This window comes from Leucoraja erinacea, chromosome 38, assembly GCF_028641065.1.
Source record: "Leucoraja erinacea ecotype New England chromosome 38, Leri_hhj_1, whole genome shotgun sequence".
Lineage (NCBI taxonomy): Eukaryota > Metazoa > Chordata > Chondrichthyes > Rajiformes > Rajidae > Leucoraja > Leucoraja erinaceus.
Window position 1 is genome coordinate 669331 of NC_073414.1, and position 24006 is coordinate 693336.

The following is a 24006-nucleotide window of genomic DNA, read 5'->3' on the forward strand; positions in this document are numbered from 1 at the left end:
ACACAGACACTGACCCCACACAGACACTGACCCACACACACTGACCCCACACACACACACTGACCCACACACACTGACCCCACACACACACACTGACCCCCACACACACACTGACCCACACACACACACACCCCACACACACACACTGACCCACATACACACACACATATATATACACATACATACATACATACACACACACACACATATATACACACACATACACACACACATACATATACACAAATACACAAATATATAAATATTTAAACACAATCGGACATTTTTATTCTACAGGATTTTTTTGGCGCGAAGTTTCTACAACAAAGGGGAAACTTTCAGCCATTCACAGGCTTGCGTGACGTCACCGCGCTTCCGGGTGGAAGGTCGCGCCTCGCCATTTCCGGTTTCCATTTCACCCCCGGCGGCCCCGAGACACGACAAACGGCGAAACACGCGGCGGCGACAACATGGTGGGTGTGGGGGGGTGTGGGGGTGGTGTAGTGGTGTAGTGTAGAGTAGTGGGGGTGGTGGTGTATGGTGTGTGTGTGGGGGGGGGGGGTAGTGTAGTGGTGTAGTGTGTGTTAGTGTAGGGGGGGGTGGTGGAGGGGCGGGGGGGAGGAGGGGGGGGGGGCCGCCGGGCCGGTGGGTGTGTGTGTCTGTGGGGGGGGGGGGAGCCGGTGGGGGTGGGGCGTGTGTGGGGGGGGCACGGTGTGGTGACGATGACGCGATGGCGCCGCCGCTAACTCTCTCCCTCCTCCATCTCCAGTCTCACACGATCCTCCTGGTGCAACCGACCAAGCGGCCCGAGGGCCGGACCTACGCAGACTACGAGTCTGTCAACGAATGCATGGAAGGTACCGCAGGGCCTTTGTTCATCTGTCTCTCTCTGCCTCTCTCTGCAGGATTAGTAACTGAGGCCGTGGGTCACTGCACCGTGTGTGTTCACCCTTCACTGGGGCCCGGCTGCTTTATAAGGATGAGGGAGAAATCCTTTAAAACCGAGATGAGAAGAACTTTTTTCACACAGAGAGTGGTGAATCTCTGGAACTCTCTGCCACAGAGAGTAGTCGAGGCCAGTTCATTGGCTATATTTAAGAGGGAGTTAGATGTGGCCCTTGTGGCTAAGGGGATCAGGGGGTATGGAGAGAAGGCAGGTGCGGGATACTGAGTTGGATGATCAGCCATGATCATATTGAATGGCGGTGCAGGCTCGAAGGGCCGAATGGCCTACTCCTGCACCTAATTTCTATGTTTCTATACTTTCACCTCCACAACTCCCCAACTCCTGCACTGTTCACCTGCGGCTCCAACAGCGAATCCAGTCAGAGCTGGATCTCCTCTAGTCAGCGGCACACAGTCCATTTACCCAAGATGAGGCATAGATCGGGTAGATGGACATAGTCGCTTGTCCAGAGTAGGGAAACGAGAACCAGAGGACATAGGTTTAAGGTGAGGGTGGTGGGGGTGGGAGAAGGTTTAATGGGAACCCGAGGGGTAACATGCACATGCATGGAATGAGCTGCCAGGGAAGGTTGTTGAGGTGGGTACCATCGCAACTTTGAAGAAATATTTAGACCGGTACATAGGACAGGTTTGGAGTGATATGGGCCAAACATGGGCAGGTGGGACTAGGGTAGATGGGACATGTTGGTTGGTGTGGGCAAGTTGGGCTGAAGGACCTGTATCAAGGTCGGGGAATGAAGAGCCAGAGGCCGTAGGTTTAATGGGAATCTGAGGACAAACTTTTCACACAGAGGGTGGTGGGTGTATGGAACGAGCTGCCAGAGGAGGTAGTTCAGGCAGGTACCACAACATTTAAAAGACATTTGGACAGGTACATGGATAGGACAGGTTGAAAGGGATATGGGCAAACAGGCAGGTGGGACCAGTGTAGATGTGGCAACGTAGTCGGCATGGAGTAGTTGGGCTGAAGGGCCTGTTTCCGTGCTGTATGATCCTATGTCGCTCCTACCTGTGAACAAGTGTAATACTCCCTGCCCACACCGTGTACGATTTAATGCAAAATTTGCAGACACAAAGAACTGCAAATACTGGAACCAAGCAAAACACAAAGTGCTGGAGGAACTCAACGGGTTGGGCAGCATTTGGACAGTGTTATGGGTTGGTTTCCTTAACGTCGTCTGTCCATTTCCTTCCACAGATGCTGCCTGGCCCGCTGTGATCCTCCCGCACTTTGTGTTAACGTGTAACTTGTTTGATAATGCTGTTTGTTTCCCCTTTGGAATAGATGGAATTGTCAGGTGTGGTTTTAGGGAAGCGGTTAGGGTTAGGCTCCTAATTGCTGCAGCAGCAGCCCAGAACTGTTACATCACAGGCTCCATGCAATATGTAAACTACAAAGTACGTTTAAAATGCCATGAAACACACAGTGCTGGAGTAACTCAGCGGGTCTGGCAGCATCTGGGACCCATGTTCTCCAGAGATGCTGCATGTCCTGATTTACTCCAGCACTCTGTGTCTATGTTTGGTATTTGAACCAGCATCTGCAGTTGCTCGTTACATTTAAAACATTTGAATCTGCTCCTCCCCAGGTGTCTGTAAAATGTTTGAAGAGCATTTGAAGAGGATGAACCCGAACAGTCCGTCCATCACGTATGACATCAGCCAACTCTTTGACTTCATCGATGACCTTGCTGATCTGAGTTGCCTTGTGTAAGTGTTGCCTTCAGTTCCCAGACAGAGCAACAGGGGAAATTGACCCAGCCATTCCAGCCTGTTTCACCTGCACTTCAAGTCCTTCACGCTACCTTGTTAACCCTCAGCTTCCTCATCCAAGGGAAGTTTAATTTAGAGATACAGCGTGGAAACAAGTCCTTCAGCCCACTGAGTCCACAACGACCAGCAATCGCCTCTACATTCATTCTTTTCTACACACATTGAGGTCCATGAACGATCAAGGTGGCTTATGGGGTCAAGGGCAGGTCATGACTAGCTCTTACCCAGCTCTTATAAATCTAGAAGACTCGAGCAGTCGGGACTGCAGAATGCCTCAGCTCAGAGACCTGGGTTCAATCATGACCTCGGGTGCTGTCTGTGTGAAGTCAGTCATAGTGATACAGCGTGGAAACAGGCCCTTCGAGCCCAACTTGCCCACACCGGCATACAATGTCCCAGCTACACTAGTCCCACTTGCCTGCGCTTGGTCCATATCCCTCCAAACCTTTCATATCCATGTACCTGTCTGTTTCTTATACGATGGGATAGTCCCAGCACAACTATCTCTGGGGTTTGGATGCTCTGGTTTCCTCCCACATCCCAAAGACTTGCAGGTTTGTAGGTTACTTGGCCCTCTGTAAATTGCCGACTGTGCAGGGAGTGGATGAGAAAATGGGATAATATAGAACTAGTGTGAACGGGTGATTTCTGGTCGACATGGACTTGGTTCATTAAGTGTACCCTGCTATTTAATCATAGTTGATCTATCTTTGCCCTCTGTGCTTGTGCTCTTATCATATCCGGACATTGCATGGAGTGAATTAAGTTAGGCTAAAGTCTTGCCTGTGATTGTGGGGATGTGGGGAAGCTTAGTTTATTCAACACCTCTGGCTGCGTAGGATTCCCAGTGAGGGCTGTGGTGGACGCAGGAGACCACAGATGCTGGAATCTTAAACTCAGCGGGTCTGGGTCAAAGGGTCCCAACCTGAAACGTGAGTTGTGGCAGTTGGATCATTGAAGGTCCTCGACACTGACGGCACTGTTTTTTCTCCAGTTACCGAGCAGACACGCAGACGTATCAGCCATACAACAAGGACTGGCTAAAGGAGAAGATCTACATCCTTCTGCGTAGACAAGCCCAGCAGGCAGGGAAGTAGTTGGGTCCTGCCACCTGCACCAACCTTTGTGTTTTGTAGTTCACAGATGTTCCTCTTCAGGTCTTGGGTGCACCTGAGTGTACTGATTCTAGATCTGCAGTATTTTTGTAGAAATCATTTTGGATTTGTTTTTCCCTCTTCCCCAACCATCCGTTAGAGGCATTTTCTTACAGAAAATCATGCATTGGTGTTTTAAAACAAACCATATTAAATGCAGTGAAGGCCCTGTCTTGTTCTGGCCACCCCAGATACAGGTAATAACATCCAAAGCCTTTGTTGCTTTTGTCTTTCATGGAAGGACCACCACCATTTTCTTGCTAGTTGTCTGCTCACACCAGCAGTTTTCTTGCTTGCCAGAGAATTAGTTGTTGGTGGTTTTGCAAACACTTTTCTGTAATGTCCTGTTCACACAGTGGCAAGTCTAAATTTGACTGTTTAGAAAAAATGCTCTTTGGATTAAATGCGCTTCTTAGAAGACTGAAACCTAGCGGGGAGCGCACTGTTTCTGCTGGACTGATGTCTGGTTATCTGGTAGTTTTTGTTTTTGCTTTCTCTGGTTGCATTTATGATTTCTTTTTGTTGCAGATTAAAGATGTTTTAATATTGAAACTTCATTGAATTGCTTTCAGTTCTACATTGCTGTGGGAAAGTGGAGAGGGGTTTGGGGCTGGGCGGACACCTGTGACATAATGTTGACCAGTAGTTCAGAGTCCATCTGCATTTCTGGACGTTTGTTCAAGTTTCCTCTGCACACTTAATGGTCAGTTAAGTGCACGTGTCTCTCCTTGAGAAAAGAGTGGCTACAGTTTTGTTTGTGGGTGAAAGATCCATTGGGTCTTGTCAAGATGGCAATGTGACTGACATGTGTTTATCTCGGATCCTTTAGTATTTCTTCAGAATGAAAAGTGATTTAAACACGACACTGAAATAATATTCCCAACAGTCAACATAATGTTTATTCAAACAATTCTGCATATTCTCAAAGAAATATGTGCTTGGAGCATCAGTGGGGTTTCACCTAATGATTGTTTAAAATATATTTTACCCACAAACAAAACCTTAACTCCATAAAATTGTAACACATCAGTGCTTATAACTTGTATGTTGCCCAGAGGCAGAAATGAGGTCAAGAATCAGATGCCAGACAGATCTCCACTCCTCGCATCACAATTCTCCAACATAAATGTAAACAGACATTGTGTGTGCAGTATTTGTACACATACTTATATACAAATGAAAACTAAACACTGGCAAAAAAAAGGTTAAAAACACATCCGTTGCAATCTTCTGGTAACCAATCAACTACCTATTGGGTTTGGATCTTAAACTAAATATACAACAATGTACAAATACAAAATGAAGAGATTACTGACGCTTCCATTCTTGATTTAAGTTTGGAGACGCAACAACAGAGATTTATTAGTTTGAGTTTTTGCTCAATAGATGAACATTGTGCAGCTTGCTAGCACTGTGAGTTGATCGTGCTGTTTCACAGGCATTTGTATTTGACCATAAACCCTGACTATCATCAAACGTGCCTGAGACTACTCTGGTCTAAATGTATTTCCAGTCTCGTTTGGATCAAATGTTCTCTAAATGTGGCCTGCCTTTTTAGCTACTATGAACGTTAACCGCTGGCATTATTTACGTTTTTCATTTTTTCCAAAGAGTTCTACTTTAACATGCCCAGGGCATCTTGGGAGTAGTTCCTATGGGTGGCAGCTTAATAGCATAAAATATTCTGTAAATCTCGTAAATTCTCTAGTCGCATAACAGAACAGAATAGAAGGAATGAAGGGACCATAGGACGTGATGCTCAGTTGGACTTTTGTGAAGGTAAACAGGGTCATATTTAACACTTTTCTGCAGCTCCCTATAAAAATATGTTACATTTTGCATTGCATTGACTTGGCTTTCTGTTATATACCACACAGCTGGGCTGTTTTTTCAAACAAACGGTCAGTTTCAGCTGCTTGTCCCACTCCTAGATGCAAACCTGGTCCGAGGGCACCAAGTTTAATGTGTTTTAGGACAGCCAACTTTAACATAGTCTGTCAACCCAAGATGGGTTTGGTCAAGGATCTCAGTGATTGTCTAGTTAAAAAGCATCTGCTGTCTGTAATTCCAGATGACCTGATGCTGAGGGACATCAGGTAACGTACACCCTCAGCCACAGGTTGTTTAAAACAATTCACATTTCCTTCAAATATATCAATCTTAAAACACTATCAAATAGTTTGCATGAACAACTCCAGCAATTATTATTAACCACTGGTAAAATAATGAAAATATCACCTTTCTGTCAAAAATACTTAAAAAATGCAAAAAGTGAATAAAGGCAAAGGAATTTTCTGGGCAGGTTAAAATGGGAATGTTATGGTTCTGCTCAGTACATCAGACTAAAAGAGGTATTGGGTTTAATTTGTGGTGGGTCAACTCTTGTTGGAATGTATGGGGAGGAGGGGGGCACATTGGTGGAACCGTGCATCTTGCAGGGACTAGGCTGTACATATCAACACTGAGCAGCAATGGGCAACATCCAGGTATTTCTATCCCAGTGTCTTCAGCCCACAGCGTCCATCGGTACCAACCAAGACAAGACACTGCTTCTCACCCCTCCATAGCCTCGTGTATCTCTGCCAGGTGCTGATACTCTAAGGTGTGCTGATGTTCTGTAGATTGTTTGGATTGAAGACCACAACAGTCTCCACTGGTTCCTCCTTTATCTCAGCCTTCAAACGTATTCTCGATCGCTTCATCTCCGCCTGTCGTTCTTGCTCTTCCTGTTGCCTGTGGCATTTCATGTGAGCATTCCGACTTTTCACTTTATCAAATACTCTGAAATAAATGTGTGAACACCCAGGGTAAATATCTACGTTCTTGGTTTACAGCTGATTATTGTCTCTACACCAAAAATAACCAACGTACCATTGCAGATCAGGCCAATGTTAAATAAGTACCACTCTACACATCAGGCCATCAGCCAGTCTTAGTTTCCTGTCATCTGGGTGAGTGAGTTCTACAGAGTCATCATGGCACAGTCCACTTTGACACCGCAAGTCTCTGCTTATTCAATACCCCTGGCGTTCCTTCAATAAGAGCAAATCCTCTGAACTTTCCCACACACCTCATATCCCCTTTTATCTCCCCTCTTTCCCCTTCCACCCATATCCTTCCCTCTGGCTTTCCATTTCTCTACTCATGATCTGACACCCTTTTGTCTCCTGTTCACCTCCAGTCTTTGTCACTTATTCCACCCATCTGCAATCTCCCCCCTCACCTGTATCCACCGATCACTAGCCAGTCTTTGTACCCCCCCCAACTCTTTCTTTATTCCATCCCACCCCCCAATCAGTCTGAAGGGTCCCAATGCAAAATGTCCTCTGCCCATCTTTCTCCGCAGATACTGCCCGACTCGCCTGTCACGGTTTTTGTTTATTTTTTAGAGACAGCATGGAGACAGGGATTGTTCAATTGCTTCTAAGTCACAAGGTTGTTGGTTCAAATCCCAGGTTGAAAGGATCAGCACAAAAGACAAGGCAGATCTTAAGCCAAAAGCAGCATCGACTAAAAACTGCAGACGCAGGCCAGTCGCTGGCCTCTAAAAACACAACCAAGCCTGTGTCATCCACTGATTAAAGGGCAAACTCGGTTAGTGCTCGGTCATGCAGTGGTTTAGTGTAGAAGCAGACCCCTTGGCCCACCATCTGCCTGCCTATCATTGTGTCTGTCTACACTAATCCCACGCCTACATTATTTCCACGTCCCTCTGCCCTGTTCAGTCAAGTTGCTGTCCAGATGTCTCTTATATCTGTTCCTGCCTCCTCCTCTGGTGGATTCCAGATACTGTGTGTTAAACATTTAAAATTCCCTCTAAACCTCCCTCCCACCTTAATCCTGTGCCCTCTAGTTTTAAGAATATTTCTTATACCTCTATCCTCTAGCCTCTGCTCTACAATGACGACCAATCCCTCCTGATAACTCAAACCCTCCGATCCAGGCGACATCTTTGCTGCACAATCACAGCTGTTGACTAAAACCTCGTACTTCCCTTTCAATCAGACTCCGCCACTCACACTTGTACCTACTTGCTGCATTCTTTACACGGGAAATTGCCGATGGTGGGTTTTTTCTCGTTCTTGTCCTGGACTCCTGCCGGACACTGAACAGATGGGGACGAGCTGGACTTAGCACGAACCACCTTCTTCCTTGTGTTCTCCCGGTTTGCGCTTCTCTGGTAAGGAGCGCTCAGATTCTGTGAAGCTAAGCATGACTAAGGGTGGAAATAACAGATGAAAATATCTGACGACAACTTGCTCTGATAAAATGTTACCAGTAATCATCAATGTTACTCCAGCTACTTTATAGGAAAAGTAAACATCCTCGAAGGCTTTAGGTCATAAGGAATAGGAGTAGAATTAGGCAATTCGGCCTATCATGTCTACTCCACCATTCAATCATGGCTGATCTATCTCTCCCTCCTAACCCCATTCTCCTGCCATCTCCCCATATCCCCCGACACCCATATTAATCAAGAATCTATCTCTGCCTTAAAAATATCCACTGACTAAGCCTCCACAGCCGTCTGTGGCAAAGAATCCCACAGATTCACCACCCTCCGACTAAAGAAATTTCTCCTCATCTTTTTCAGAAAAGAGCGTCCTTTAATTCTGAGGCTATGACCTCTAGTCCTAGACTCTCCCACTAATGGAAACATCCTCTCCACATCCACTCTATCCAAGCCTTTCACTATTCTGTACTTTTCAATGAGGTCCCCCCTCATTCTCATTCAACTCCAGCGAGTACAGGCCCAGTGCCGACAAATGCTGTTCATAGGTTAACCTACTCATTCCTGGGATCATTCTTGTAAAGTCAGTTCCAGAAGTACCATTCCTTCACTCACTTGCTCAAGCAAGTACCTGTCCAGTTCTCTGTATATTCATTGTTTTACCTATCTGCCTCTTCCAACACTTTCATTATTGATCTGGCATCTTCCCTTGTAATATTCACCTCTATAAACCTCTCGATGAAGAGGCAGTGGGTCTGATAGTACTGTAGTCATAGTCATACAGTACAAACACAGGACCTTCAGCTCATCGATCAAGCTGACTGTTGTACCTGTACTAATCAGCATTGCCCACATTATGTCCATGGCCTTGTGTGCCTGGACTATTTGTGCTGATCTAAATGCCTTTTAGATGTTCAATGTATATAAGCCAATTCTATTGCAGGGCTCCCACTCGGGGGTGAAAGGCACACATTAGAATAGAACTGAAACCAACTGTGCCATCAGCTTCATGTAGGTAAAGTCTGCAAATGGAAATGTAAAACCAGCGCAAACGCTGCAGCACATCAAGGACGGGGAGAATCACCTGTTAGAGTAACTGCTTCCAATTTGTCCATGGTGGTGAGGAGGGTGTGACTGCAAGTGAGGCAGGCAGGGGAACAGAGGTAGCGACAGTGTTAGAGGAGCCTCAGCCCTTGAGCTTGTCAAGCAGGTACCAAAACACCCAGCAACTGGTAATGTCCATGAATCGCAGACTTCAAGCAGTCATTGCATGCAAAAGGATATGCAACAAAATACTAACTTTAATTTACATGACATTGCTGTGTCCCAAACATTATGGTGCCCAGAAATGGGGGGACTGTGTAAAAACACTGCTGACATTTCTACATGGTGAAGCCAAAATGTATAAAAAATACCCTTTAAATAAAATCTGACAATGTGCACTTTAACTTGGCCACTCAAGAATTGACCATTATTTAGCTTTGAAAAACTCCTTTGTTGCTTTAGCAGTATGTTTGGGATCATTCAAATCTCAAATTATGGAGTACAGAGGCAAATAAATAAATGATGGGTCTTTGTCCCAAACATTGTGGAGGGCATCGTATATTGCCCTGTCAGTAGCCTGGAGCTTTTCTATGGAAGTAAGAATATTTCTAACCGGCTTTTTGAATTCCTTTCCATCTCCAGCACTGTCAGTTTCACGTTTTATTTCCTCTTCCTGCAGCAGACGTGATCTCTTCCACTCAAATTTTAGCTGCTTCTTCCAGGTGTAGTAATACTCTACACATTGAGCCACAGTCTTGTGTTTTATCTGTAAAAACAGCAAGCTCATGAATGTAGTAACTGATTCAGAACAAGGCTGACTTTCTGATCAGCTACCTGGGGATTAGTACAAAGGGCATATTTCCTCTTTGGACTCCAATGTTTCTTGAGTTATGCAGTGGACTAAATCCCTAATAATGGCGGCAACGAGTAAAATCAGCCCTGTAATCTGTACCAAGAAACGCAGTGGTCACAGGGTGAAGGTGCAAACTCCACACAGACAGCAGCAGAGGCCAGAATTGAACCAGGTCTTTGGTGCTGTAATAGCGGCACCTACAACAACATTCTAGAGCAGCATGCATCAGCGGGATGCACTGACACCACCTGTGCCCATCTCACTGCTTTGTTGATCCCAATACCATGAGGAGCTCTCAATTTCAAACTGTTGCAGAATGAAATTGCATCTACACCACTCTCTCAAATCACCAACCTATAAAAGTTAAGATAGACACAAGGACACATAAACCTATAATAATTTCCAAACATCCTTTAGAGAACAGCGGTGTGTTCTTGGAGCTCCAGGTCACGGGTGCTAGACTGGGCAATCCATGCCCTGCAGTGTTTCATGCTGAGGTATTCAACTCATTTCACCACGGAACTTCCAGACGTTAGAAAGAGGTCAGGAGATAAAATTATATAGTGCTGGAGGAACACAGCAGGTCAGGCAGCATCAGTGGAGAGGGATTGATGAAGATTACTGACCCGAAACGTCACCAGTCCATTCCCTCCACAGATGCTGGCTGACCTGCTGAGTTCCTCCAGTACATTGTGTTTTTATCTCCTGACCTCTTTCTAACAACTGGAAGTTCTGTAGTGAAATGAGTGTGGATTGCCCAGTCGGGTTGCTCCAAGCACACGCCACTGTTCTCAATATGCTGAGTTCCTCCTGCACTTTGTGTTTTGCTTAAGATTCCAGTGTCTTCAGGTCGGGAGATATTATGTAATTAAGAAACAGCTGTATTTTTGAGTTACATTATACTTGCAGTTCAGCTGCTTCCCATCCAAACCCATATTGTATGCAGACTTCTAATCCCACAGCCTGGGTTGTTTCCAAAGGCAAGCTCCACAAATGGGCAACCACCTCTGCCGTGCTGCCCTCGCCAGTCACTAGGTGGCAGCAGCTAACTATACCTCAGCATGAAGCTCTCAGTTACACACAAGACCAACTACTGAATCAAACTAACTCTCTTTACAAGTATGGAAACTTTTCCTGAGCTTTCAGTCAGGAAGAAAAATGTTTGTATTTTATATTCTTGCAATCTTTCCTGTTTGTTCTCAGTCCAGAAGCAGGGTACCGGCTCAAAGTCTCGACTTACCCCTTTGTCTCCACAGCTGAATTTGTCCAGCATTCTGCCTTTGTTCTAGATTCCAGCATCTGCAGTCCCTGTTGTCCCGCATCTTGCACAGATGCACAAATCCTCATGTAAGGGTCTCACCATCTGTTTGTTCTTACCTCTGTACATTCAATTCCATTAACTTTGAAGGCACTGAAAGAGCAGGAGTGAAGGCAACCAGATCCAACCCATTTGGTGCTGTTGACTAAAGATAAACGCTCCCCGTCTCAAATACACCTGGGAGGTTGCACCAACAGCTTGGTATCGTCATGGTCCACAAGAGATATCAATGAAATGATTTTCAGGGGCACAATGCAGGCTTACTGGGGAGGAATTCAGAGGTAAACCTCTCACTTACTTCAGTCTGAAGAAAGATCCTGGCCCAAAACGTCACCTACCTACGTTCTCCAGGGATGCTGCCTAACCTGCTGAGTTATTCCAGCATTGGGTGTCTTACTGTAATTCTTTTTAGGAAACCACAGTACTGTTATAAATGGACTTTATGCAGGTAATTAATCAGGTTAGTGGTGCTGGCTGGGAAATGTACCTATACCAGGGGCTGGTACAACCATTCATTCCCTCTCTGGAGACTCATGAGCTTCCTCATGATAAAGCCACAGAGCACAGAAACAGGCCCTTCAGCCCATGTCCATGCTGATCACGTTGGTCTCTAAATTAACCTCATTATCCCATACTTGATCCATATTATTCTATGCCCTGAGCATAACACAAAGTGCCGGAGGGACTTAGTGAGTCTGGCAGCATCTGTGGAGGGAAATGGACAGGGATGTTTCGGATCAAGACACTTCTTCAGCCTGACAGTCTGCAGTCTCCTTATATGCCGGAGACATCGGTGCAAATTACCCTGTAAAATATCAGAATTAATGTTGGCAGAAGTTAGAGAGTTTCTACCTGTTTTTTTTACAGAGTGCGCTTGCTACCAGATATTCACTTACCATCTTCTGCATCAGGAAGAAATCCTTGTTGTAAAGGCAAATTGCTTTATTGAACATCTTTTTCTCAGCTGTGGTCCACTTCTCAGTCCCTAAATTGAAGAGACATACTGAGAAACTCATCACAGAAACTAAAGGTAAGGCTGCAAGACTGCGGCAGAGTGTGCAAGAGGAAAGCTCTAACACTTCAGTATCCCAGCCTGCTGAATGCTGAAACGGGCTCCTGTTTAAGTGGCTTTGCTCTTACCCGTGTAGTGATAATCTCCCAGAGGATGTGCAAGGTCCCGTCTTGCATCTTTCATCAGTAATATATCCAGACCAGCCTGCAAGAAAGGGTGCTGGAAATAACATCAAGCCAGAACTGTGGAATATTAATGCACCTCATTGCAATTGCTCTGTAATTACTTACAAAGGTTAAATGCAGCATAAAAGAATCCGATGAAGAAATTTGATATAAATGACGTTTCTTTAACATTAATACCAGGGATTCTCTGGGCTACACTACATCCCCATATCTGATCTGTAGAAGGTTTGTGTCTATCAAAGGAAGAACTGTGACATTAGACAAGGTGTGTTTAGAGCAATAACCAACCAAGAGGTCCAAGGCTGGAGGGGCCATAGTGGTTTGTTGGAGTGGCAAGGAATATGCAACTGTTATATTGTCCTGGCAGCACTCTGGGCAATCAGAGGCACCCTTGCAGCTCACATTATTAAGGTACAAATACAATCAAAGGCACCCTTGCAGAGAAGCAAAGTTTAAAGGAGATGTGCGGGGCATGTTTTTACACAGATGGTGGTGAGTGCCTACAACATGCTGTCAGGGATGGTGGTAGTAGAGGCAGGTGCAATAGTGGTGTTTCATAGACTTTTAGATAGGCACAGGTTCAGTTCAGTTTTATTTGTCATAAGTAAGTTAACACAGGGTCAACGGTACAATGAGATGTTTGACAAGACAACGGGTCACCTCAGCAATGATATTACAAGGATAAAATTAAGGTAAAAATAGATAAGATAAAACTGACATTGGTAGATAAAAGACAATGATAAATAAAATCATCAACATATATGATGCGTTTGAGTTCAGCGGCCTAAAGGCATGATGATAAAAACTGTTCTTAAGTCTAGTGGTACATGCAGCCATGCATGCTCCTGTATTGTCTGCCTGACGGTAACAAGGAGAACAGTCTGCGTGCTGGGTGGCTGTGGCCCTTGATGATGCTGTGTGCCTTCCGCAGGCACCACCTGTGAAAAATGTCCTGAATGGCCAGGAGACAGTTGCCAATGATGTGCTGTGCCGCCTTCACCACTCCCTGTAGTGATTTGTTGCTGTGGGCAGAACAGTTCCCGTACCAGACTGTGATGCAGCCCATCAGCAGGCTCTCGATGGTGCAACTGTAGAAGTTTGTGAGGATGCTGGCGTTCATGCCAAACTTCCTCAGTCTTCTCAGGAAAAAGAGCCGCTGGCGGGCTTTCTTAGTTACTGTGTCCAGGTGCAGTGTCGTCAGTGATGTGCACACCAAGGAACTTGAAGCTGCTGACCCTTTCAACCTCAGCATCACCGATGTGGATGGGGAGGTGACCACTCCCCTGCTGTCTCCTGTTGTCCACAATCATCTCTTTAGTTTTACAGACATTGAGGGAGAGGATATTTTCCTGGCAACAGCTGTTTAGTTCCTTTACCTCCTCTCTATAGGCCGTCTCATTATTGTCTGTGATGAGGCCCAGGAAGGTCGTGTTGATGTTGGAGCTGTGCTTAGCAGTACAGTCGTGCGTGAACAGGGAGTACAGGTGAGGACAGAGCACACAGCCCTGTGGTGTGCCTGTGTTGAGGATCAGTGAGGAAGAGGTGTGGCTGCGAATTCTCACCACCTGGGGCCTGCCCGTCAGGAGGTCGAATATCCAGTCCAAGATTAAGGAGCTTGGGGACGAGTTTTGAGGGAATGATAGTGTTGAATGCCGAGCTGTAGTCAATGAAGAGCATTCTCACATATGTATTCCCTTTGTCCAGGTGGATGACCGCAGTGTGAGTTGCCATGGCGATGGCATCATCCGTGGCCCTGTTTGGTCTATACACAAACTGAAGAGGGCCCAAGGTGTCAGGGATAAAGGAGCAGATGTGCGTTTTGACTAGTCACTCGAAGCACTTCATGATGACTGATGTCAGTGCGACAGGACGGTAGTCATTTAAACAGGAGATTAATGGTTTATTTGGAACAGGAACAATGGTGGATGCTTTGAAGGGAGTGACTCAGGGGGAGGTTGAAGATGTTGGTGAACACCTCTGCCAGTTGATCAGCGCACGCCCAGATGATGGAGGATATGCAGGATGATGTGCAGGCAAATTGTTGATCTCGGCATCAAATTCAGATCAGACTTTGTGTATTGCTCTATCTTCTTACACATTCTTGCTTTCTACTTTATTTCATGACCTTACCTATATTTTTTGTTAACTTACTATTAATGTACCCACCAGAAGTCCTTTACTGACCTTTATGCTTTAGTCCTGTCTGCCAATCACTGTCCATTCCAATCTAATGATATTCTCAGAAGGGTAGACATGGACAGTGTTGGACAGCTGAACCATGACAAGGAATGCAACAAAACCCTCCAACAAAATAGCAAACAAACATTGTGCTCTCTTGAGTTACCAAGATATCTCCACGAGTGTCATGTAGGCAGTGCAGGGCCAGCTCCAAATTGGTGCCTCCTCCTGGCAGTGCACTCGAACAAGCTAGGTTCAAAAGGTCTGTCACTGCAGAAAGATAAATAACATGAAGTGAGCATTTTGCAATGCTAGCACACACCACACCTCGCTCTCACGCAAGTATCATGTACATAAGGCATAGGAGCAGAATTCGGTGATTCGACCCATCGAGTCAGCTCCACTATTCAATCATGGCAGATGAGTTTTTCCACTCAACCCCATTCTCCTGCCTTCTCCCCATAACCTTACTAATCAAGAACCTGTCAATCTCCAGTTTAAACATACCCAATGTCTTGGCCTCCACAGACGTCTGTGGCAATGAATTCCAAATTCACCACCCTCTGGCTAAAGAAATTCCACTTCATCTCCATTCGAAAAGGTATGTCCTTTTATTCTGAGGTTGTGTTCTTTGGTCCTAGACTCTGAATGAGAGTCACAGCCTCAGAATAAAATATGAAAGAAGTATCATTCAAAATATTACTAAATGAAAGCCGGCTTCCTGAAGCTGCCTCCATTGGACAATTTTACATCATCATTACAAGTTTAAAAATGGATATTCACATTTTATGTGACATAGGAGGCAATTTGGTCAGATCAATCTTATTCTCCCATTTATTTCCCAGTCAGCTGTTCTCTCTCACACATCCACATCAGCCACACCCCCACCCCATCAATATCATCCTTTACACTTGGGGAAATGTGCAGCAGCTAATTCATCCACTGGCCCACACTTTGGGATGTGGGAGGAAACTGGAGCACCCCGGGGAAACCCGCGCAGACACAGGGAGAACATGCAAACTCCACACAGTACTGTAGGTCACTATATATGCCGCTGCATCATCCACAGGATGATTTTATGTTTTCAAATGCCAAGAAACAGGTGGGCATGTGGAATTTCACTTTGAAGACCTGACTTTGGTCTTCCTGATTTGAAACCAGGCTTATAATCCTAGCAAAACAAAACGGATGGGGATGTGTCTGGAAGAAGCAACATTCTAAATTCTCTTTCCTTCATGATTCTTAATGGTCCAGTTTTTTTTTTACACCCATTAGACGATGAATTTCCTCTATAAATAAAAACTCTAGCAAAGTCTGTTTGGCATGAATGAGCCTTTATGAAATTTATTAAAACATGACACACGTGAACTATTATTAACCTCATAAAATGCACTTTCAGTTTGGAACTAAAGGTGTGGTATTGCGCTGTAAGGTTTAAGCTGTTGATGGTTGAAACGGGTACCCTCTGTGGAAATATTACTGGCTCCAAAAGCCTTCATATTTTGCCCATGGTAATTTAGTTTCAATAAGTGACAATTCAAAGAGCAAAGAAAGCTGTTCTCTCTGCCTGTTCAACGTCTGTGCACACCTGCCTAATTACCCGTAGAATCATTTTACTTTCCATTTTTTCTATTCTCTGCAAATAATTAAAATCTTGATGTAATATTCGTGCAAAGTAACAAACTCACCTCTTGCTTGAGTGACTTTACTGGTTTCAATGTCTTCCCATGGTTTCCAGACCAGGTCTGCTAGGTGGACACTATCTTCAACTAAAGATTTGTCTTGCAGCAGGGGAATCTCAGCCTGGAACCGCGTCCCAATGTTAATATGCCTAAGCAAGTTACACGTGACATTCGGGAGTCAGTATAATACATAGGGCACCACGGCCACTACAGGTATAATTGTATTTCTATGTTATCATCCCAAAGAAAAACTAAAATAAGAATAAATAGTGCTAATAGAGGGAATGGTATAACTTACGGTTCTATGAAAATTATCGAATCATCTTTAACCATAGAGATGCCACAGATTCCATCGACAACATCTGGAACAGACAGAATTACATAAAGAGCTGGAGGAAACTCACTCCTATACCTAAAGATGTTGAACAAGACTCCTGATGACAAACATATGAGGTTTACTTCAATTATTTTCTCAAAGTTATTGTATTATGTTCTACTGAATGGAATACATTTGTATTTCAAAGAGTATGCACCCGCATTGAGTTTCTGGAGATCCGTGTTGCAGTTTTAACCCATAGTTTTCACTTTCAGCTCCAGACTCATCAGGTCTCTCCTAGACTTGGCCATGTAATATTTTTCCATATGCAGATTCCTATAAGTATTTAAGAATGGTAGCTTGGGTAGATGGTCTTGGAGAAGGCACAATTACTTGGTCTAGAAATACGGAAACAGGGCTCTGCTTCCAGTGTCAGTGAGCGCGCGTAAGGACACACCTCAGGAACTGCTTCTCCCAGGAACAGCTTCTTCCCCTCAATCAGGCTTCTGAACGGTCCTTCCATAAGCTAGGGTACTGTCCGATTCACCTCTACCCCATTGCGGCCATTGGACTTTGTCTCTGGACTGATGCGCTACAATGCTGAGAACTATATTCTGCAATCAGAATCTTCCCCTTCACTCAACCTATTGTACTGAGTTTGGCTTGATTGGATTTATATATAGTAATATCTGATTTGATCGGATAACATGCAAAACAAAACTTTTCACTGTACCTTGGTACACGTGACAATAATAAGCCAATCACCTTTCGAACATTGGGGAACTTTGGTAAATTACATTCCAGTGTTCAGGTTAAGAGACTTGCATAACCTGATTCAAGTGGCCAAACTGAAATCAAATGTTGGAGACTTGCTTCAGTTACCATTGCACTTGTCCATAATTCAATACTAATTAGAATCTACACATGCACCATCAGTCATCCCCATAAACAATCATCCTTTCACAGAAGGTCACAAAGTGCAGGAGTAACTCACCAGGTCAGGTAGCATCTCTGGAAAACATGTCACCTATCCACGTTCTCCAGCAATGCTGCCTGACCTGCTGAGTTGTACCAGCACTTTGCGTCCTTTTGTTTATTAACCAGCATCTGCAGTTCCTTGTTTCTACATCCATTCACTTTAGACTCCACTTTTTCAGAAATAGCATTGTACAATAGCTGGCAAGACAGAGAGAGCTGCTGACGATGTATAAGAAAGAACTGCGGATGCTGGAAAAATCGAAGGTAGACAAAAATGCAGGAGAAAGTGGGTGAGGCAGCATCTATGGAGCGAAGGAATGGGTGACGTTTCGGGTTGAGACCCTTCTTCACACAGGATGTAAGGCTCTTGCAGGTTTTGCTGTACATGTTCATTTATGTCTTATTTTATTCAACGTTAACACCATTATCAAACGTTTTAAACATGTTAACAGCTGTATCAAAATGGAATCAATTTACATAAAAATCTTAAGCAGTACATAAGTTACTGCATCAGAGGAAATTAATTGGTTGGAACGTGACTTTAGATTTCTTGTACATTAAAGGGAGAGCTTACCTACGACACTGCCTGGGATTCCTCTGGCAGTGTATGCACTGTATGGTGCCCAGCTCCCTGGCAGGGAACAGATCCTGTTGAAGTAGAGACCTGAGCCATGGCGGATGGGACTCAACATGGGGGGAGGCGTGTAGGGGGGAGGTTGGAAGTTCTCTAAAAGGTGATCAGCTAAGCAAACAGGAGAACGCATGTGACTCTGGTACAATATCATCCCTGGCAGGGCCCCAGTCTGGCTGGAAGATGGGGATGGGATAAAGAGCGGCTCTGGGCGACATCGTTTTCTTCGCTGTTTTTTGGAGTGGCCTCTGCAGTTCATGCTTGATGATTTGCCGGTTTCATGGACCTGTGAAACATAGAATGCCAAAGTAATGGACATTCAACACTTTAATCCTAGTCATATATATATATTTTAATGCCATACCAAAGGGTGCAGCTATGTGAGGAAGTGCTATCCTCTGATGTCTTATCCAAACATATCCTTAGACCAAGACAACCAAAAATGGACAGATTGATTGAAATCAATGCAGTTACGGGAGCTTTCTGTATGTGACTTGACAGCCATATATTCTTATGTTATGACATTAAATACACTTAACCTTCAGTCACTTATTTCATCGGCATTCTCTGCCATCTGTGCATATTAAAGAAACAATGCAAATAGAAAGAGCTATAAAATTACTTCAATTATTTTTGCAGCAGACAAACAAGTTAAACCTGTCAGCATCTGCCATGTGTGAGCCCTCAGATTCCTATTAAATCTTTCCACTCTCACATTAAACCTATGGTTCTTGATTCCCCAACTCTGGGTAAAAGAGTCTCTGCGTTCGTCCTAATTATTCCCCTCATGATTTTATACACCTCTTTAAGATCACACCTCAACCTCCTGCACACCAAGGAATAAAGTCCTAATCTGCTCAAACTCTCCTTATAGCTCAGGCCCTCAGGACCCTTTTTACAGAGATGTTGCCTGACTCACTGAGTTACTTCAACATTTTGTGATCTACACATTTCCAGCGTCTACATGGTGGCTCAGAGGGTAGAGTTGTTGCTTCACAGCTCCAGAGACCCCGGTTCCAACCTGAGCTTGGGTGTTGTCTGTGTGGAGTTTGCATGGTCTCCCTGTGACCATATGGATTTATTCCAGGTTCTCCGATTTTTTTCCCACATCCCAAAGACATGCAGGTTTGTAGGTTAATTGGTTCCTGTAAATTGCCCCCAGTGTGTAGGGAGTGGATGAGAAGGTGGGATAACATGGAACTAGTGTGAATGAGTGATTGATGGCCGGCTTTGACTTGATAGGCCGAAGGGCCTATTTCCATGCTGTATCTCTAAACTATACACAATAGGTGCAGGAATAGGCCATTCGGACCTTCGAGTCAGCACCGCCATTCAAAGTGATCATGGCTGATCATCCCCAATCGGTAAACTAAACAGTCTGCAGTTCCGTATGTCGAAATATTGATGAGATCTGCATTGTAGCTCAGTTGTCTTGGCAAGAGCTTTCTTACCTGGACACAACTGTCATTTGAGGTCCGTCTTGTGGCAGTTAACTTCTTTGATCTAACAGGTGAACCTTCGACTTTGCTATCTCTTGCAAGCCCAGAGGTTTTCACAGGTACAGACACTGGGATCACCAAAGGCGCTGCCACACTTTCCTCCAGCGGCTTCTTGAGCAGAAAAGCACTGAGCTTATCCTCTAGATACTGAAAAAACAATCCACCATGATCCATTTTCTCAATGCCATTATCAATCACCTAAAGTTAAAATAATAACTGTTACTTTCAGCAATTACAAAATAGTACTTGTCAGTTAACAAACATCATATTATGGTTAGTCTGTAAAAATCTGGGGCTGTTTCTGGAGCTGCACATGTATATTTGTATACATCCCTATATTTCAATGAACTAATATACTAAAGGGAGGAAGAGAAACTGAAGACCAACAATTATTCCACACCTCTATGGTGCCAGTGTAGAGTTAAACCTGGCTTTTCAGCTAAAATGGGGTTGTCTGCTAACAGTCCCTAGGTCAAGCAAGCAAGCTCGCTTAGAAAAACAAGTCAGCTCACTTGGAATAACCAATAACTCATGAGATCACCTTCAGATCATGCAGCTGCAGAGGGCATAGTTTAAGGTGAGAGGGGCAAAGTTTAAAGGAGATGTGTGGGGTAAGTTTTTTTACACAGAGTGTGATAGGTGGCAGGAGTGGTGACTGAGGCATATGATAGCAGCATTGAAGAGGCTTTTCGTCAAGCACATGGATATGTTGGGAATGGAGGGATATAGATCACATGCAGGCAGATAGGATTAGTGGAACTTGGCATCATGTTTGACATGTACGTGGTGGATTGGAGGGCCTGTTTCTGTGCTATGCTTTTCTATGCCGAAGTAATAGATTAGGGAAGAAGTGCAGGCTCATTGAGTATAGTTTAGTGTACTGATACAGTGCGGAAACAGGCACTTTGGTCCACCGAGTCCGCACTGACCAGCGATCCCTGCACGCTAACACTATCCTACACACACTAAGGACAATTTACAATTATGCCAAAGCCAATTAACCTACAAACCTATACACCTTTAGAGTGTAGTTCACCGGAGCACACGGGGAAAACCCACAAGGTCACGGGGAGAACGTATACACTCTGTACAGTCAACACCCGTAGTCAGGATCGAACCCAGGTCTCTGGCGCTGTAAGGCAGCAACTCTATCACTCTAGTACAAGTGCACGCTGCGAGTGAACTCAGCAGACCTCGCCTCAGGCCAGGAACCCTCGAGTTCTCCAGGCCAAGCCATCAACCCACATGCAAAAGCAGGGTGTTTGAAACTCATTGTTTTATTGCTGTTTTATTATCGTTATTTCATTCGATAAAGCGTTCTTTCTTCATAATTGATCCAAATCTATTTATGGGTGGTAAGACAAAATGCTAGAGAAACTCAGCAGGGCATCTGTGGAGTGAAGGAAAGGGTGATGTTTTGGGTCGAGACCCTTCTTCAGACATTCTTACTGTCTTTGACTACATTCTATCTTTGTCCCACCCCCTCAACTAACATCAGTCTGAAGAAGGGTCTCGACCCGAAATGCTGCAGAGATGCTGCCTCTCCCGCTGAGTTACTCCAGCATTTTGTGTCTACCTTCTTCAGACATTTATGGGTGGGTTTTGCAGTTTCCAATCCATTCTAAAAGCAGGAAAATTAATATCTCAGTTTCCACGGCTCATTGGTGAAGGGTGTGGAACACTCACTGCAAAGCACACGCTGTAATGACTTCTAGAATTGTTGGTCCAGTCACAGAAGACAGAAACAAAAACAGATGTTGCTTTGTTCAAGACCCCCAAGTGCTGGTTAAGTTTTAATGACAATCATGTCATCTTCAAAGCACAGCTGCCTTAGTACTAATTTCTTTCCTTCCCAATGGTGAGATTTGAACTCTCAATCATTGCTGGGTTGCAGGCCTACTATTATGAGCATTAGGCTGTGACACCAATTGCCCGTGTGTTTTTTTTGACCAAGTAAAATATTGTGTTTTTTTACCCCAACGTAATTATGTGAAATATTCACAACTGCAGCTAAATTCTTCTAAAATGAAAAGTCACCAAGAGGCAAACAAAACACATACCAATACACATGCAATACACATTTTCTTTGGTCAGGGCTTTCGAAAGTGGACAACATATAATTAATCTAACCTTTTGTGGCTTAATGTTATCTTCCAATGAATGCTGTTTGCCCAATCCTTCCCGTGGACAACTGTGGCAGTTTAGTCCTTTCAGAAAATGGAAAACGCCTTGACATCTTTCACACTGGAAGTTTTCCCCATTTTCTTCCAAACTTTCTGTCATGCTGCTACTCACCAGGTCTTTGCTATCAACATCAAGAAAAATGAAAATATGTTAGAATAATTCTGAATGCTTGAAATACATAGCAGGACATTGCTCCAGATTTATTTCTAAATGTCAAGTATGATGAATTATTAAATATAAAATATTTATTGAATTTAAAGTTATGGTTCAGATCATTAGTCCAGGTATCTACCCAACTTTTCCCTATAGCTCAGGCCCTTGAGTCCTAGAAAAATCCAATATTCAGGAAAGGATTTCTAATAATTTGCCAAGTCTGTTCAATTTCATCTGAACGTACTCCAAACCATGGAAATATTAAATCACACATCAGCATTTTTTACAGCAATTCCATGAGTTGATTTAAAAACTAGTCATGACATCAGTGACACTCTCTGAACAAACTATCTTGCAACACACTGGCAAAGGAGAACTAGCACAGATATCATTACCACGCTGTTAATTCTCTTGCTATACTTTCCTTTTCCTTTGTTCCATACCCCTCACAAACCAAATCAAGGTCAGGATGGGGTAGTACAACACTGGATTGTCCATCCGTAAGTATCTGTGAACTGAGTAGACAACTAAGACATCTGTGGGGTGGATCTAGAGTGACCTAGTAAGGATGGCAGCTTTTCTTCCCTGAAGCAATCAATGAACCAGATGGGGTTTTATGACAATCCAATTTTGTGGTTACCATCAGTGAGATTAAATATTCTTTGAATTCCCCAGTTGCCATTATGGAGTATGGGTTCAATGATTTAATACCCTAAGCATTATACCAGTATACCCCAGGCGTGGAATACTCTCCCAGGTAAGTAGGTGTTGGAAGAAACACCTGAGTATCCCACAGAGAAACAAAACAACCATACTTCTTATACTCAAACCACTACTACAAGGTACTGAGTATCCCACAGAGAAACAACCATTCTTATACTCAAACCACTACTACAAGGTACTGAGTCAACAACTCACTGTTCACGAGCACATGGATTGTTATCTTTGGCACCCACAAACCATCTGAATTGACAACACGAGTCTACATAATGTTAGAGGGATGTTCCATACCACAGCACTGATGAAGGTCCATCTTCCTCTTGTGGAATGCTGCAGAGACTGTAAATATCTTCACCCTGAAATGTCACAGTTCATTACATTCAGGACAATAAAACTTTTATAGCTGGCATGTTTCTCTCAGGTCACAAAATCAGGAAACATTGGAAACAGTGTTTTGCATTACCGGAACCTGAAATGCTGATACTTTTAAATTATTTATAATATAGTTTTTAAGTTGTGACTTGTGACACAAGGAGGCCAGACATTATCCGAATTCTGCTCATTGGAGACAGCTGTGCTGCACACTGGGAACAGAATGTCAAGAGTTCCACACCTCCTGCCGTTCCATTGGTTTTGTATCAAACATCCCGTGCACTGTTTTCCTTCAGGTAGCTGATAGTCCTTCGGAATTTGAGCGGCAGCCAGCAGAGAACGTGGCAACATATACAGGGCGTCCTCAGGAACAGCCCCATCATTCCAGGGGGTCCCTGCATAAAGGTTTTAGAGTTATCATTGTAAAACATGTACATTATACATGGTTCCAAAAAATTGATTCAAATGTTTTTCCCAGCACCTGTTTGCTCAGTTGGTGCCTCTACATTGCCAGGTACTGATCCATATAAAGGGGAGCATTCAGATTGCCCACAGTGGATGTAAATGGTCTGGATGTTAATTTCCACCCATCCTACCCAGTCGAGAATGGATCTCAAGATAATACTAAACAAATAACACTGTGATTAACAAGATAGAAATTCACGTTGTGTTCGGGATATAGGGTTTTAATTGCCCAGGTGGAGGTGGTAAAGTGTCGCTGTGGTGCATCTGGCGACGATGCTTCTGCCAGAATGTC

At 44.2% G+C, this 24006-nt stretch overlaps 2 protein-coding genes across 2 annotated transcripts in view; one reads left to right on the forward strand and one right to left on the reverse strand.

The window, feature by feature from the left end:
• Positions 1-323: 323 nt before the first annotated feature.
• On the forward strand, positions 324-4445 carry erh (ERH mRNA splicing and mitosis factor). The gene is made up of 4 exons (XM_055663541.1): positions 324-473; positions 770-857; positions 2556-2676; positions 3734-4445. The coding sequence occupies exons 1-4, from the start codon at positions 471-473 to the stop codon at positions 3834-3836; spliced, it is 315 nt and encodes a 104-aa protein (XP_055519516.1). The 5' UTR covers positions 324-470; the 3' UTR covers positions 3837-4445.
• Positions 4446-6490: 2045 nt separating this feature from the next.
• The window catches only part of LOC129714040 (zinc finger protein 541-like), a 30086-nt gene continuing 12570 nt past the window's right edge, over positions 6491-24006 (reverse strand). The window contains exons 5-16 of the mRNA XM_055663498.1: positions 23169-23233; positions 21951-22125; positions 19773-20018; positions 18265-18607; positions 16695-16758; positions 16403-16545; positions 14881-14984; positions 12480-12555; positions 12236-12324; positions 9782-9934; positions 7925-8109; positions 6491-6674 (exon numbers count right to left, since the gene is read on the reverse strand). Coding sequence (XP_055519473.1) covers positions 6491-6674; positions 7925-8109; positions 9782-9934; positions 12236-12324; positions 12480-12555; positions 14881-14984; positions 16403-16545; positions 16695-16758; positions 18265-18607; positions 19773-20018; positions 21951-22125; positions 23169-23233 — 1827 coding nt within the window. The remainder of the gene's footprint in view (positions 6675-7924; positions 8110-9781; positions 9935-12235; positions 12325-12479; positions 12556-14880; positions 14985-16402; positions 16546-16694; positions 16759-18264; positions 18608-19772; positions 20019-21950; positions 22126-23168; positions 23234-24006) is intronic.